The sequence below is a fragment of the Rutidosis leptorrhynchoides genome, chromosome 7, assembly GCF_046630445.1.
Source record: "Rutidosis leptorrhynchoides isolate AG116_Rl617_1_P2 chromosome 7, CSIRO_AGI_Rlap_v1, whole genome shotgun sequence".
Taxonomy (NCBI): Eukaryota; Viridiplantae; Streptophyta; class Magnoliopsida; order Asterales; family Asteraceae; genus Rutidosis; species Rutidosis leptorrhynchoides.
Window position 1 is genome coordinate 357,731,953 of NC_092339.1, and position 13,818 is coordinate 357,745,770.

At 33.4% G+C, this 13,818-nt stretch overlaps 2 protein-coding genes across 2 annotated transcripts; both read left to right on the top strand.

Moving 5' to 3' along the window:
* Window positions 1-5,445: 5,445 nt before the first annotated feature.
* On the top strand, window positions 5,446-8,099 carry LOC139858322 (signal recognition particle 19 kDa protein-like). The gene is made up of 4 exons (XM_071847179.1): window positions 5,446-5,547; window positions 5,675-5,865; window positions 6,415-6,514; window positions 7,723-8,099. The coding sequence occupies exons 2-4, from the start codon at window positions 5,689-5,691 to the stop codon at window positions 7,851-7,853; spliced, it is 408 nt and encodes a 135-aa protein (XP_071703280.1). The 5' UTR covers window positions 5,446-5,547; window positions 5,675-5,688; the 3' UTR covers window positions 7,854-8,099.
* A 2,909-nt stretch (window positions 8,100-11,008) lies between these two features.
* Window positions 11,009-12,472, top strand: LOC139858081 (cytochrome c oxidase subunit 5C-1). Its single transcript, XM_071846933.1, has 2 exons — window positions 11,009-11,116; window positions 11,933-12,472. Exon 2 carries the CDS (start codon window positions 11,940-11,942, stop codon window positions 12,129-12,131), a length of 192 nt encoding a protein of 63 aa, XP_071703034.1. The 5' UTR covers window positions 11,009-11,116; window positions 11,933-11,939; the 3' UTR covers window positions 12,132-12,472.
* Window positions 12,473-13,818: the final 1,346 nt, after the last annotated feature.

The window sequence follows — 13,818 nt, forward strand, 5'->3', positions numbered from 1 at the left end:
GTTCTCGCTTACACCCGGCAAGTGTAACTAATGATAATCGAATTGAGGATTTTTGTTCTAAACTCGTATGTAGAATGTTTGTTTTCCCGTTCTTGTGTTCACTTAGTTCAAAAGAATCGTTTATGTTTTCTCATCCCAAATATAAGTTCAAAAGAGTAAAAGTGGGACTATGATCTCACCTCGAGTGCACGAGTATAAATGTACTTCAACAAGTAAACGTGTGCATGAAAGTTGCTTAGCCTTGACCTAAACAAGTAAGTTATATCAATTAACCGGTTACGACACCAAGTCGGGTGAAATGTGTTCAATTAGTCCTATGGCTCGTTACGACTCGATTAAGTATAGCATGTGAATCACGTTGTCAAGTCTCATACAAGAAACAAGTATAAAAGCATGTTAGAATGATTGTATAAAAGTTTGGTTAAGTTTGACTAAAAGTCAAACTTGGTCAAAGTCAACGAAAAAGTCAACACGTTCGGGTCGGGTCCCGAACTATTTTTCTATGCTAGTTATTCATATATAAGCATGTTAAAACAAGTTGCATGTAAATTGGAGGTCTAGAACATGTCAAACATTTTTAGTAAAAAGGTCAAGGGGAACAGAATCTGGACGCGGCTTATGTCGCGCCGCGGCCAGGCCTGTCGCGCCGCGACAATGGCCGTGGCCTGGTCCCAGGCCTGTTTCACTTGTTCAAGGCTTGGTAAAATTTCAAACAAACGCAAAACTCAAACCGTAAACAATTAGAAAGCGTATCTTATACCGTTGGAAAGCTCTTTTGACAAGGAACACAACTAAACATGTTTCATCAAACAAAAACAACATTTTCCATAACCGATTTCTCGTCAAGTGATCATTTAAAATCCATTTTCAAGTTTCAAGTTCACAAGATGCATTTTAAGTTTCGGGAATCCAATTCACACATATGATATGCCGTTTTGAAGGTAATGAAACATGCATTACAACTAAATACTAACAATTAACATTTCATGGTATTCAAGCATCAAAAAGTTCATCTCAAGAACGATCAAACCCTAATCAAGAATCACAAAATCATTAATCATGTTTTTGAAGTTTTACAAATCAACCTACACATCAAAATGAAGCTAGTGATACTAGTAACACAATTAAAACATGAACTTTAACAATTTAACAACATTTAATCTTCCAAAATCAAAGATTAAGCACACCCATTTTCAAGTGTTCAAACTAGTTACTCAAAACAACAAATCGAACAAACAAAACATATATTCATGTTATACACGAGCCATAGACACTAACTAACACAAATTCAAGTATATAAAACGAATTTAGAGAAATTTAGTGTTTTTAGAAAGTTACCCAAACTCGATGAAATTGGTACCAAAATGTAGAGGATGAAGAGAGGATCACGAAAATGTAATTTGTTTTGAAGTTTGCTTCCAATCCCGAATTTAGATGATGATTTTATGAAGTTGGGGTTTGTGTGTGTTCTTGCTAGAGAGAAAGAGAGAGAGAGGGAGATGGTTGAATGGTGGTGATTGGGGTGGACTAGTTGACCTAGTCAACTAGTTTGCCCCGTGTCAATTTTAGTCCCTCGAGTTTAGAAGCGGGTGCGGGATTTAACCGATCGAATAATTTAAATTACATGAGAGTACGGGAGACGTTATCTTCCAACAACGAGAATATTTAAAATGTTACATAACAAAGGATACGAATCTAGATACGAAGGGTATTATTTAAAAAGAAAAAGACGGTGTTAAAAATAAATTTAACGGAAAAACGCGGGATGTTACAGTTAAGGTTCGATGGAATGCTCGTAGAGGACCCGAGTTCACCTGGGAGTGTGAAGATCAGATGAAGAAGAAATACCCGCATCTATTTCCAGAAGATTCGTCAACACCCTCAACAGCTTAAAATTTCGGGACGAAATTTATTTAACGGGTAGGTACTGTAGTGACCCGAACTTTTCCATGTTTATATATATTAATTGAGATTGATATTTACATGATTAAATGTTTCCAACATGTTAAGCAATCAAACTTGTTAAGACTTGATTAATTGAAATATGTTTCATATAGACAATTGACCACCCAAGTTGACCGGTGATTCACGAACGTTAAAACTTGTAAAAACTATATGATGACATATATATGGATATATATATAGTTAACATGATACTATGATAAGTAAACATATCATTAAGTATATTAACAATGAACTACATATGTAAAAACAAGACTACTAACTTAATGATTTTTAAACCAGACATATATGTAACGATTATCGTTGTAAAGACATTAAATGTATATATATCATATTAAGATATATTCATACATGATAATATCATGATAATATAATAATTTAAAATCTCATTTGATATTATAAACATTGGGTTAACAACATTTAACAAGATCGTTAACCTAAAGGTTTCAAAACAACACTTACATGTAACGACTAACGATGACTTAACGACTCAGTTAAAATGTATATACATGTAGTGTTTTAATATGTATTTATACACTTTTGAAAGACTTCAATACACTTATCAAAATACTTCTACTTAACAAAAATGCTTACAATTACATCCTCGTTCAGTTTCATCAACAATTCTACTCGTATGCACCCGTATTCGTACTCGTACAATACACAGCTTTTAGATGTATGTACTATTGGTATATACACTCCAATGATCAGCTCTTAGCAGCTCATGTGAGTCACCTAACACATGTGGGAACCATCATTTGGCAACTAGCATGAAATATCTCATAAAATTACAAAAATATGAGTAATCATTCATGACTTATTTACATGAAAACAAAATTACATATCCTTTATATCTAATCCATACACCAACGACCAAAAACACCTACAAACACTTTCATTCTTCAATTTTCTTCATCTAATTGATCTCTCTCAAGTTCTATCTTCAAGTTCTAAGTGTTCTTCATATATTCTACAAGTTCTAGTTACATAAAATCAAGAATACTTTCAAGTTTGCTAGCTCACTTCCAATCTTGTAAGGTGATCATCCAACCTCAAGAAATCTTTGTTTCTTACAGTAGGTTATCATTCTAATACAAGGTAATAATCATATTCAAACTTTGGTTCAATTTCTATAACTATAACAATCTTATTTCAAGTGATGATCTTACTTGAACTTGTTTTCGTGTCATGATTCTGCTTCAAGAACTTCGAGCCATCCAAGGATCCGTTGAAGCTAGATCCATTTTTCTATTTTCCAGTAGGTTTATCCAAGGAACTTAAGGTAGTAATGATGTTCATAACATCATTCGATTCATACATATAAAGCTATCTTATTCGAAGGTTTAAACTTGTAATCACTAGAACATAGTTTAGTTAATTCTAAACTTGTTCGCAAAAAAAAGTTAATCCTTCTAACTTGACTTTTAAAATCAACTAAACACATGTTCTATATCTATATGATATGCTAACTCAATGATTTAAAACCTGGAGACACGAAAAACACCGTAAAACCGGATTTACGCCGTCGTAGTAACACCGCGGGCCATTTTGGGTTAGTTAATTAAAAACTATGATAAACTTTGATTTAAAAGTTGTTATTCTGAGAAAATGATTTTTATTATGAACATGAAACTATATCCAAAAATTATGGTTAAACTCAAAGTGGAAGTATGTTTTCTAAAATGGTCATCTAGATGTCGTTCTTTCGACTGAAATGACTACCTTTACAAAAATGACTTGTAACTTATTTTTCCGACTATAAACCTATACTTTTTCTGTTTAGATTCATAAAATATAGTTCAATATGAAACCATAGCAATTTGATTCACTTAAAACGGATTTAAAATGAAGAAGTTATGGGTAAAACAAGATTGGATAATTTTTCTCATTTTAGCTACGTGAAAATTGGTAACAAATCTATTCCAACCATAACTTAATCAACTTGTATTGTATATTATGTAATCTTGAGATACCATAGACACGTATACAATGTTTCGACCTATCATGTCGACACATCTATATATATTTCGGAACAACCATAGACACTCTATATGTGAATGTTGGAGTTAGCTATACAGGGTTGAGGTTGATTCCAAAATATATATAGTTTGAGTTGTGATCAATACTGAGATACGTATACACTGGGTCGTGGATTGATTCAAGATAATATTTATCGATTTATTTCTGTACATCTAACTGTGGACAACTAGTTGTAGGTTACTAACGAGGACAGCTGACTTAATAAACTTAAAACATCAAAATATATTAAAAGTGTTGTAAATATATTTTGAACATACTTTGATATATATGTATATATTGTTATAGGTTCGTGAATCAACCAGTGGCCAAGTCTTACTTCCCGACGAAGTAAAAATATGTGAAAGTGAGTTATAGTCCCACTTTTAAAATCTAATATTTTTGGGATGAGAATACATGCAGGTTTTATAAATGATTTACAAAATAGACACAAGTACGTGAAACTACATTCTATGGTTGAATTATCGAAATCGAATATGCCCCTTTTATAAAGTCTGGTAATCTAAGAATTAGGGAACAGACACCCTAATTGACGCGAATCCTAAAGATAGATCTATTGGGCCTAACAAACCCCATCCAAAGTACCGGATGCTTTAGTACTTCGAAATTTATATCATATCCGAAGGGTGTCCCGGAATGATGGGGATATTCTTATATATGCATCTTGTTAATGTCGATTACCAGGTGTTCACCATATGAATGATTTTTTTTTTCTCTATGTATGGGATGTGTATTGAAATATGAAATCTTGTGGTCTATTATTATGATTTGATATATATAGGTTAAACCTATAACTCACCAACATTTTTGTTGACGTTTTAAGCATGTTTATTCTCAGGTGATTATTAAGAGCTTCCGCTGTCGCATACTTAAATAAGGACGAGATTTGGAGTCCATGCTTGTATGATATTGTGTAAATACTGCATTCAAGAAACTTATTTTGTTGTAACATATTTGTATTGTAAGCCATTATGTAATGGTCGTGTGTAAACAGGATATTTTAGATTATCATTATTTGATAATCTACGTAAAGCTTTTTAAAACCTTTATCTATGAAATAAAGGTTATGGTTTGTTTTAAAAATGAATGCAGTCTTTGAAAAACGTCTCATATAGAGGTCAAAACCTCGCAACGAAATCAATTAATATGGAACGTTTTTAATCAATAAGAACGGGACATTTCAATATCGGAACATTTGAGAAAGTATATAGCCAATTTGTGACTTTAACCCTAAAACATAATTACTAAAGGGTTATAAGCACGTGCGATTCACATGAGTTCAATTTAACGGAAAGTTAACTTTTGTTAGGGTTAATGATGTAATTAGGAATATAAGGTAACTTTAAGGACTAATTGTGCTTTTAAAAAATGAGAGGGACGAAATGAGAAAAAAGTGATAACATGGAGACTATTTAAGTAATTTTGTCTATCTAGTTTTTAGTCGTGACATTACTTCTGCTGTTCTAAAGATCCCATTTAACATTGATCTCGCCGGCGAATTAACCAAATCATCATCTACGTCACCGGCGTAATCTTCCGGCAACAACAGTACTTACTTTCTCTCTTCACATATCTATTTTTAATTAATTCCAGACACTATTAAATATTATTTCTGCTTCCGTTATTTATATAATTTTGCACGATCGGTTTAAATTGGTGACGTAATTACTAACAGGAATAATCATAATCATGGATGGAGGTACACCTAATTTCAAAACGTGGAACATATTGTATCCTGTATATATAAATTCAAAGAAAACAATTGCTGAAGGTAGACGAATTGCTGCAACAAAAGCGTGTGAAAACCCTACTGCTTTAGAAATTGGTGATTGTTGTGGCCATCTCAAAGTTCCTTTTGCTATTGAGGTTTGTTGTTCTATTATTAATGCTGTTTATTAGATTTGGATCAATTGATTGCTTAACTTGACCTAATTATCAAATTAAATAGGGTAATTGGCACAAAAAAGGTATATTTAGTAAGTTACTTATGTACCTTTTGAAGCAATGTGACTATAGTGGAATGATTTTTTGAAGGTTGTGGAATTGTGGTACTAGTCTAGGGCTGTTAATGAACCGAACTCGAGTCGAGCAGCAAGAAGTTTAGCTCGACTCGTTCGAAAATTACCTTGTTATGCATTTTACCATCAAAAAGGATCTTTTTACCTTTTGAATTTGAAGTGTTGACAGAACAAGACATTTTTGGGACTACGGTGTTGTGTTTTCGAGAATCGAAAGAGATTTTTTTCGTTTTGAACTCAATAACAAAAAAGGATAAAAACAACTCCGTGTGAAATTGAGTACTTGAAACGAGAATTATTAATAAATTCTGTGCCAGTTACTCTATCTCATATTTCAACTATATTGGTTTTAAATGTTGTACTGTATAATTAGTCTTTTTTTTAATGTGGTTTGAAGATTGATAAGGCATATCCAAGGGATTTCATGCAAGTAGGAAGAGTGAGGTTTAATTTGAAAAGATCAGATGGAAGTTTACAAAATCCACTAATTGCTAACAGTAAGCATACTTCTATTAACTTTTGAGTGTTTTTAGTTTGTGCATATTTCTTTATTAACTGCATTGTATTATCTTAATACTATAGGAGACAATATAGTAAGCGAATTTTAATTAAACAACTCTGTTAAACATGATTCTGGCAAGATATATATTGTTAAAAGAATTATATATTTTCTTGAAATGCAACCGTGTTACTAATATTAAAAAAGTGCCTTAACATTAGCTATATCTGTAGTATTGCATTAAACTTGTCATATATGCAAATCGGTAGATATAATATAAGTGTAGATATCGTTTATATTACTGTTTTTTACTAGAAATTGCAACGTTTTTGTTTTTTAAGGGGCATTTTAGACGTCTGAGATCATCACTCCCTAAGGTTATTTGGATTTACAATTTAAATACCTTTACGAACAAACTATCACATCCTTGTTGCTATTTCACTTTTTATGCTGGGATTACAACAATATTGAAAAAAGCAAACAAGTGTTACAGATGACCACTGATTTCTCACATCTTAACTTAGAAACATGTGTTATGGAGTACAAACAAACTAAATTTTATTACACTGGTTCGAGTTCATCTTCCTTTTAATTAATAGTTATGATAGTGAACTGAACCGAGGCCACTAATGTCTCTCTATGAGTCAAATTTGAGCTTCCACATTGTCATAAAAGTTCCTGACTAGACCTATGTATTCGGTCAAAGTTGTCAAAAGTCCAATTTGGTTGGTCAAAGTTGGATTTATTAGCTCAAAGTCAGATTTATTTGGTCAGTGTAGGTCAAATACCGTCTAATTTTAAGTTGGTCAACGTCCTACTAGTCTCCGTATAGGTTATGAACCTATTGATTTTGCAGTTGCCAAGCATGTCGATTCAAAGTTTGTGGTATACCTTCCAACACATATTACACTTTACTCCGTAGTAATTCAATAGATAGTTAGAATTTCCATCGATAAAGTGACTTGGATAACTTAGTAGTATTGTTTTTTCATTATTTTTATTATTATTTTTTTAAATCCGAGCCATAACAAGACTTCCTTTCTTTTGTGAGTTTAAAAGGCGATAAATGAACACTGCATGACAACTATGCTAACATGTTACAAAATTTGGCAACTGAGTTGTGGTTTCTTTTGATGTGTACCATGTAAAATATGAAGTGTTGAGAATTATATTAGCTTTGTAGTAATTGTGCAAACAATATTGCAGAGAAACAGTTGATGCTGCGTGTTGCTGAGTTGGTTCCTAGACACCCTGGTAGAGTGAAAAAACAAGAACCTGCAACAACTTCAAACGCTGCACCTGCTAAATCTGGAAAGGGTGGGAAAAAGAAGAGGTAGTCTAATTAATGTCAAGAGGAGATAGTATTGTCTTTTTCCAGTTGTATTGGTTTGGGACCTTCGCTTCGTGTGTACAAACTGCTTGTAGTTTGAACTCGGCTTTTTGAGAAGTTAGTAATAGACACTTGGTATGTGGGGAGCGTGTGATATCAACCAAGTCGGATCCTTTTCTTGTTTTTTATCGGTATGCTTTTATTGTAAACACTTTATGTTGAATGTCTATGTTCAAGTGTTTTTGGACCATTACATAGCCTTTTTTTGGCGTTAGAATTTGAGTTGGCAAATTTTGACGCCCCTAACGCCTGTTACAGGGCGTTAAAAGTGTTCCCAACTGGCAGAAATCACGCGTTGAAATCCAAGTGATGCCTTTTGAGTGGTTGTGGCTTTATAGCCGTTTGACAATGGCTATTTCCTTTTTTTTTTTATTAAACAAAACTATTTTTTACAATTATAAATGTTCTTAACTACTCCAACCCTAGTTTTTAAAACCGCCGCTCTTGTTTCCTCTGGCCACCGGCTCTCCGCCGGTGGTCCGGACCTCGATCCTTTTGTTTTCCTCGTTTTCCTTCTTCATTCCTTCTGCACCTTCTAGCGGTTCTTTCCGTCAATCGTTGGCCTCGCTTTCCTTTGAGTTTCCTACAGTCGTTGAATAATTCGAGTAGATCTGGTTTTCTGTGGCGTTTTGTGGTGGAGATGAGTGGTATTTGGGTGTTGGGGGACTGGTTCTCATCGTTTTTGTGCAGTAGTCGCCGGAGATTTCACTCTTCTCAATACTGCAGTGGTCGCCGGTCTTTGTAAGGTTGGTGCTTTTGCTTCTTTTCCTTTCCTTCACTCTTGTGTTGCTCCCTCTGTCGATTGTTTGCCACCACCACAGTCCACACTAGACCCACTTTGCTGCTGATACTTCTGTTCATGGTCTCAACTTCATAATTTTTTATTAGAGGTAGTAGGTTTCGTGGATGAAGGATTCATACGGGTTGCGTTTTTAAGAGTTTTGAGGTCCCTGTTTCCGTCGATTGTGTCTTTTTGGGTTGCTAGTTGTGTCTTTTCGGGTTGTTTTTCAAGGTTCAGGTGATCTCAGATGTGGCATCGGTCTTTTCGGGTTCGAGGTTTTGAAGTGGTAGCAGGTGGGGTTCTTTATTTGTGATGTTTTATCTGCCAGATCTGGAGGTTCATGTGTTGTGGCGGTCAGATCTGATGGTTAGTCGTGTTCATCATGTGACGGTCGTTTATCTATCGTGGTTTGTTTCTTGTAAATTCATTCTGACATATTACATTATCACCTCTCGATGTGATTGCGTGGTTGGATTTTGGCTTGAATTTGTGGGTTTCGAGATGTTGTTCGTGTGCTTCGAGTTCGTGATTGTTGTTTGAGTGCTCCGATTCCATACTCTCTATCGAGTGATTGCCCCTACGTGATTAAGTAATGTGTTTGGTTTGAAGATATCTAGAGATTACCCTTGCTGGTCGGTTCTTCAACATGTCTTGTGGAGTTAAAAATCGTGTTTAGGCCAATTCGAGTTAAAAATCGTGTTTTAGGCTATTTCATGTTAAAAATCGTGTTTAGGCCAATTCGAGTGATGCTTTAGGTTTGTTGTTTTCGTGTGATGTTCGTCTCGTGAGTCTATTGTAATTCCTAGCATCTTGCTAGTGTTTAATTATATAATAAAATTTATTGCCTTTCAAAAAAAAAAAAAAAAAAATTTACAATTATAAATGCCACATCTTTTATGTAATTTTATACACACTTTCATCTCTTTTCTCAACAATATTCTTTGCACTCTACAAAAGGAAACCTACGATATTTTTTATTATGTGTAGTTTGTTTAATTTATATAGTATGTATTTTAATTTAATGGAAAAAAAAATTAAAAAAGGTGAAGTCTATAATTTTGTGACCTTCATTATAGCACAACTTAAAATTTTGATACTGTCGTCTGTCATCTCACATTCAAATATTCGTTCTTCACCAAAAAAATATCAAACTTGACTTAACATCATAATCACTCGTTAGAGTGATCTCTAAGAAATTAATAAAACCCTTTGTCAAAACGTACTGGAAAACAAAGTCGGGATACATATGTGATGGATGTCTCCTCTTTAACAAAGCACTCCGACTGTAAATATAACAGAGAATGACATTCTCTGTTGCTACTAGTTTTTAGTTTCGTTTTTTCGAACAAATCTGTACGTCTATAAAAAATGTCAAAAACAGTCCCGAGACACAAGAGGGCAAGAGGCATATCTAGAAACCTTATTTATTTGTAAAGGGCTCTTTTCAAAACATCAAAGGTCCCAAATTTGCTCATTTTTGTTTCCTCGCTTGTTTGTTTTTTTCTTTTCTTTCAATGGAATTATAACTATCAAAAAACATTTTACTAGCAATAACCTTTTCCAATTGACGTATGATAACTTGTCTATTATCATGAGCTATTATTGGACTTTGTATCATCCTTAATGAACAATGTTCCACCTTTGGTGCCTCTTTATATTACTTAGTTGGTAGGCCACCTTTGGGGGGCTATTTTTTGGTGGACCACTCCTAATGGACTTGGCACACTCCTTTCTATATAAAGAAGACAAGCAATGGAGATTGGAGAACCTATTCTCATCTGATATCCAACTTAAGAAAGACGTCGACTAGAGACCTCCTCTCTTCCCCTGAATCGTCACTTTACCACTTAATGAATTGGCCTCTAATAGTTTAACCATATATTTCATGGTGTAAAAAGATGGCTTCCTCCTCAAATTGCACTCAAGTCAAAATTGACTTGATCACCGTATACACTTAAAAGATTTTAGTAGCAATAACCTTTACAAAACATCAGTGGTCTTATATAAAACAATTCTCTTTTCCCTTTTCTAATTGGCGTATACATATGACCTATTATGACTTAATTGTTTAAAGTGTAATTATCCATTGCGAAAACAAAAGCTGTAAAAAAAATCATCTCAAACAACTTACCATAAAATCCATTTATTACTGTATAACTCTCTTTACCATTCATTTTATCATTTACATAAAACAAATTCATTAACATTTTTTTCACAAACTTTTAACGGTGGATAATTGGTGATAAGTTACGGTCCTAACTGGAAACATCCTGAAACTTGAGGGACGTGAATGCAATTTTCATTTAACTAGATACCAGCCGAGAAAACACAAGTTGCATTACACAACACGCACATTTCGTAGGTCAAGCGAATTTGCCGGTACCGGAAAATATCATCACTTTCGTCGCCGTTTGTCGTCGTATTTATAGGTATTACTCCTATCTATTTATTTATTCACTCTATATCTAATTTCAATGATATTTATATCTGTATAATAGACAAATGTTCAATATTCAACTTCAGTCGATCAGATCTATAACCTCTGTAAATTGACTTGATGTATCCAATTTGTTTTGTAGCAATATGATGAATATCAAATTTAAATTGTAGATTTTCGTGTATTGATTGTGCTATTATCATCTTTATCGTTATTAGTTAATGTTTATCTGATCTATATCGGATGATGAAACCCTAGTTTATAATAACAAGCGGCTTAATTAAAGGGATTCATTGTGCTTATGAAAATTTTAATGTGTTGTTAAGTTATTCTGGAATAATTCACTAATTTCTGTTATCATTTCGCTCTCCTATAACATCAGTCACCATTTTAAGTGGTCTTAGTGTTAAACTGTTGTATAAAAGGAGGGGGAAAAAGGTTAAAAATTTCATGGAATATGTTGGATTAACCCACAAACACTCTAAATTGATAGTATAGTTTTCTCAAATAAGTTATTTTATAAAACAAATAGCGTATTAATCTTCTTGAAATAAAATGATTTAGTTGATTTTATGCATTTTAAATACACTTTGAACTACTATTGACCCTCTGTGTGAGGTATAAGATTAACCTTACCATATGTCCATTTAGAGATAAATTCTAATACTAATTAACTCATTTGCTCAATTTTGTGTACCTTCTGTTGTCATAGGCGTATATTGGAACGAATTCTATATTTTTGTGTAATACACTGATTTATGTACCCTTTTTTTTTTCTTTCTTTTTTTAAATATGTTTTTGGGTACAGAATAAATATGGTTGGGGGTAGGGTTGCTCATCCGGTCTTGAAAGGCCCAAGTGTGGTCAAGGAGTTGATCATCGGATCGGTGCTTGGGTTAGCTGCAGGTGGTTTATGGAAGATGCATCACTGGAACGAGCAGAGAAAAACAAGAGCATTTTACGATCTTTTGGAGAAGGGCGAGATAAGTGTGGTTGTACAAGAATGAATATTTTAGTACTCGTGATGTTTAAATCTTGAGGCTTAAATCAGAGATGATACTCTGGAAACATTAAAAATAAGATTTTGTATTCGATTTGTGCACAAAAGCTGCTCTTTTGTTAACAATGTTGTTTTTTGGATAAATTATTGTTTGAATATACGAAAATGGCAGTGTATTCAAATTACACGTGTTATGGATATACAGCAGGGCAATTCATTGCCTATGTAATTGCGGACTGCTGAGTAACATTTTGTACCTGGATATCGTACCATTTGCTTTATGTACACTGTATGCACATGTAAAACGTTATATTTTCTGCTTAATTGAAAGAGTTATTTGATGGTTCACATCAAATACTACAAGCTGACAGTTATTTTGTATCTTCAATGATTGTTGTGAAAGATCCTCATGGTTTCGATACTGTTGGCATGTTTGTAAATCTGTGCAATTATCTTAAATAATGTCACGTAAGCGTTTGAACAAATGTTTACTAATAAGAGATAAAAGTTCTCTCAAAAGGAACCTGTTGGATGCACATCAACTCGAAGTTTCTTGTATGTATTCAAATTGATAAAAGCTCGAAGTTTTTTACTTTAGATGTCACAAAGCCCAAATGAGATAGTGCTAATGAGAGCTTTTGAAACCTAATCTTTCAAGCTTTCGAACAATCTAAGCATGATAATGGCAAACTTTAGAAGATAAAGAAGTCCAAGTAGCCAAAGACTTTTCGATTTGGAACTGATACTTACAATTGGTCATGTTCATTTTTGTGATACGAGTCTTCGAAAAACTCTGCAGCTGAATACCGATAATTTCTTGTATTTCTCAGCTCCTATGAATTCATTGAATCAAATAAGTAGCTGATTTTCTCTTTTACTGCACAGAAAGCACATGTTAAATGATTCAAAGACAAAAAGTGCCAATTTCTACAGTTTGTCCACAACATTTACTCTTGCAAACTACTATAAATGTTACGAAAAACTTGTGGAATATAATAAAGAAAGCTCGAAATTATCGATGAAAAGGGACCTTGAGAATATAAGCGAAGAGCAATCTGCGTTGCATGAACGTTTCGACGTAATTTGAAGATGGGTGGAAGTCATTTAGTTGAGAGAATATGTCCTTAGTCTCCATAGATACAAACTAGTGTTCACTTGCAAGAACAAGAACTTTAATATGAATTATGGAAACAAGATTATGTGATGATGAATTTTGTGGTACACATGTAAGTTCATCTTGGAGGGTTAACAAATTTAGTATTGATGACATTGACAAATTGTAAGAATTGGCCATTACAACCTTGATCCAACTATGGTTTATTTATAGGCAATGTCCTAACTTCAATCAACATAATATCATAATTCAAACAATTAGTAGTTCTTGACAAGATAATATAAAACTATGTAGTTATATGGTTCAATAGTTTAGTTACATTCATGAGCAACTATTAAGTATCTCAGTGGCACACGTATCAAGATACCAAACTAAATCTTCATTTTGTTTTTCCATAAAATTGTTTCGATCCTTGCGTTTGGTGTCTCACGTGTGATATAGGGGTAAATTCATAACACATGAACATAAGATAAAACGTCATAGTTCGTTTAAAAGGGGGCATTTCTAATAATTTAAAGAAAAATGTTGCTTGTCTTTTAACTGAAAATGACATAAAATGGTTTAACAGTAATTCACCAAA

Excerpts from the sequence above, each read along its gene's own strand:
- LOC139858322 (XM_071847179.1), top strand. The coding sequence starts at position 5,689 with ATGGATGGAGGTACACCTAATTTCAAAACGTGGAACATATTGTATCCT. Across the intron at positions 5,866-6,414 it reads AAGTTCCTTTTGCTATTGAG|ATTGATAAGGCATATCCAAG; the intron begins GTTTGTTGTTCT and ends TGTGGTTTGAAG. Across the intron at positions 6,515-7,722 it reads AAATCCACTAATTGCTAACA|AGAAACAGTTGATGCTGCGT; the intron begins GTAAGCATACTT and ends ACAATATTGCAG.
- LOC139858081 (XM_071846933.1), top strand. The coding sequence starts at position 11,940 with ATGGTTGGGGGTAGGGTTGCTCATCCGGTCTTGAAAGGCCCAAGTGTG.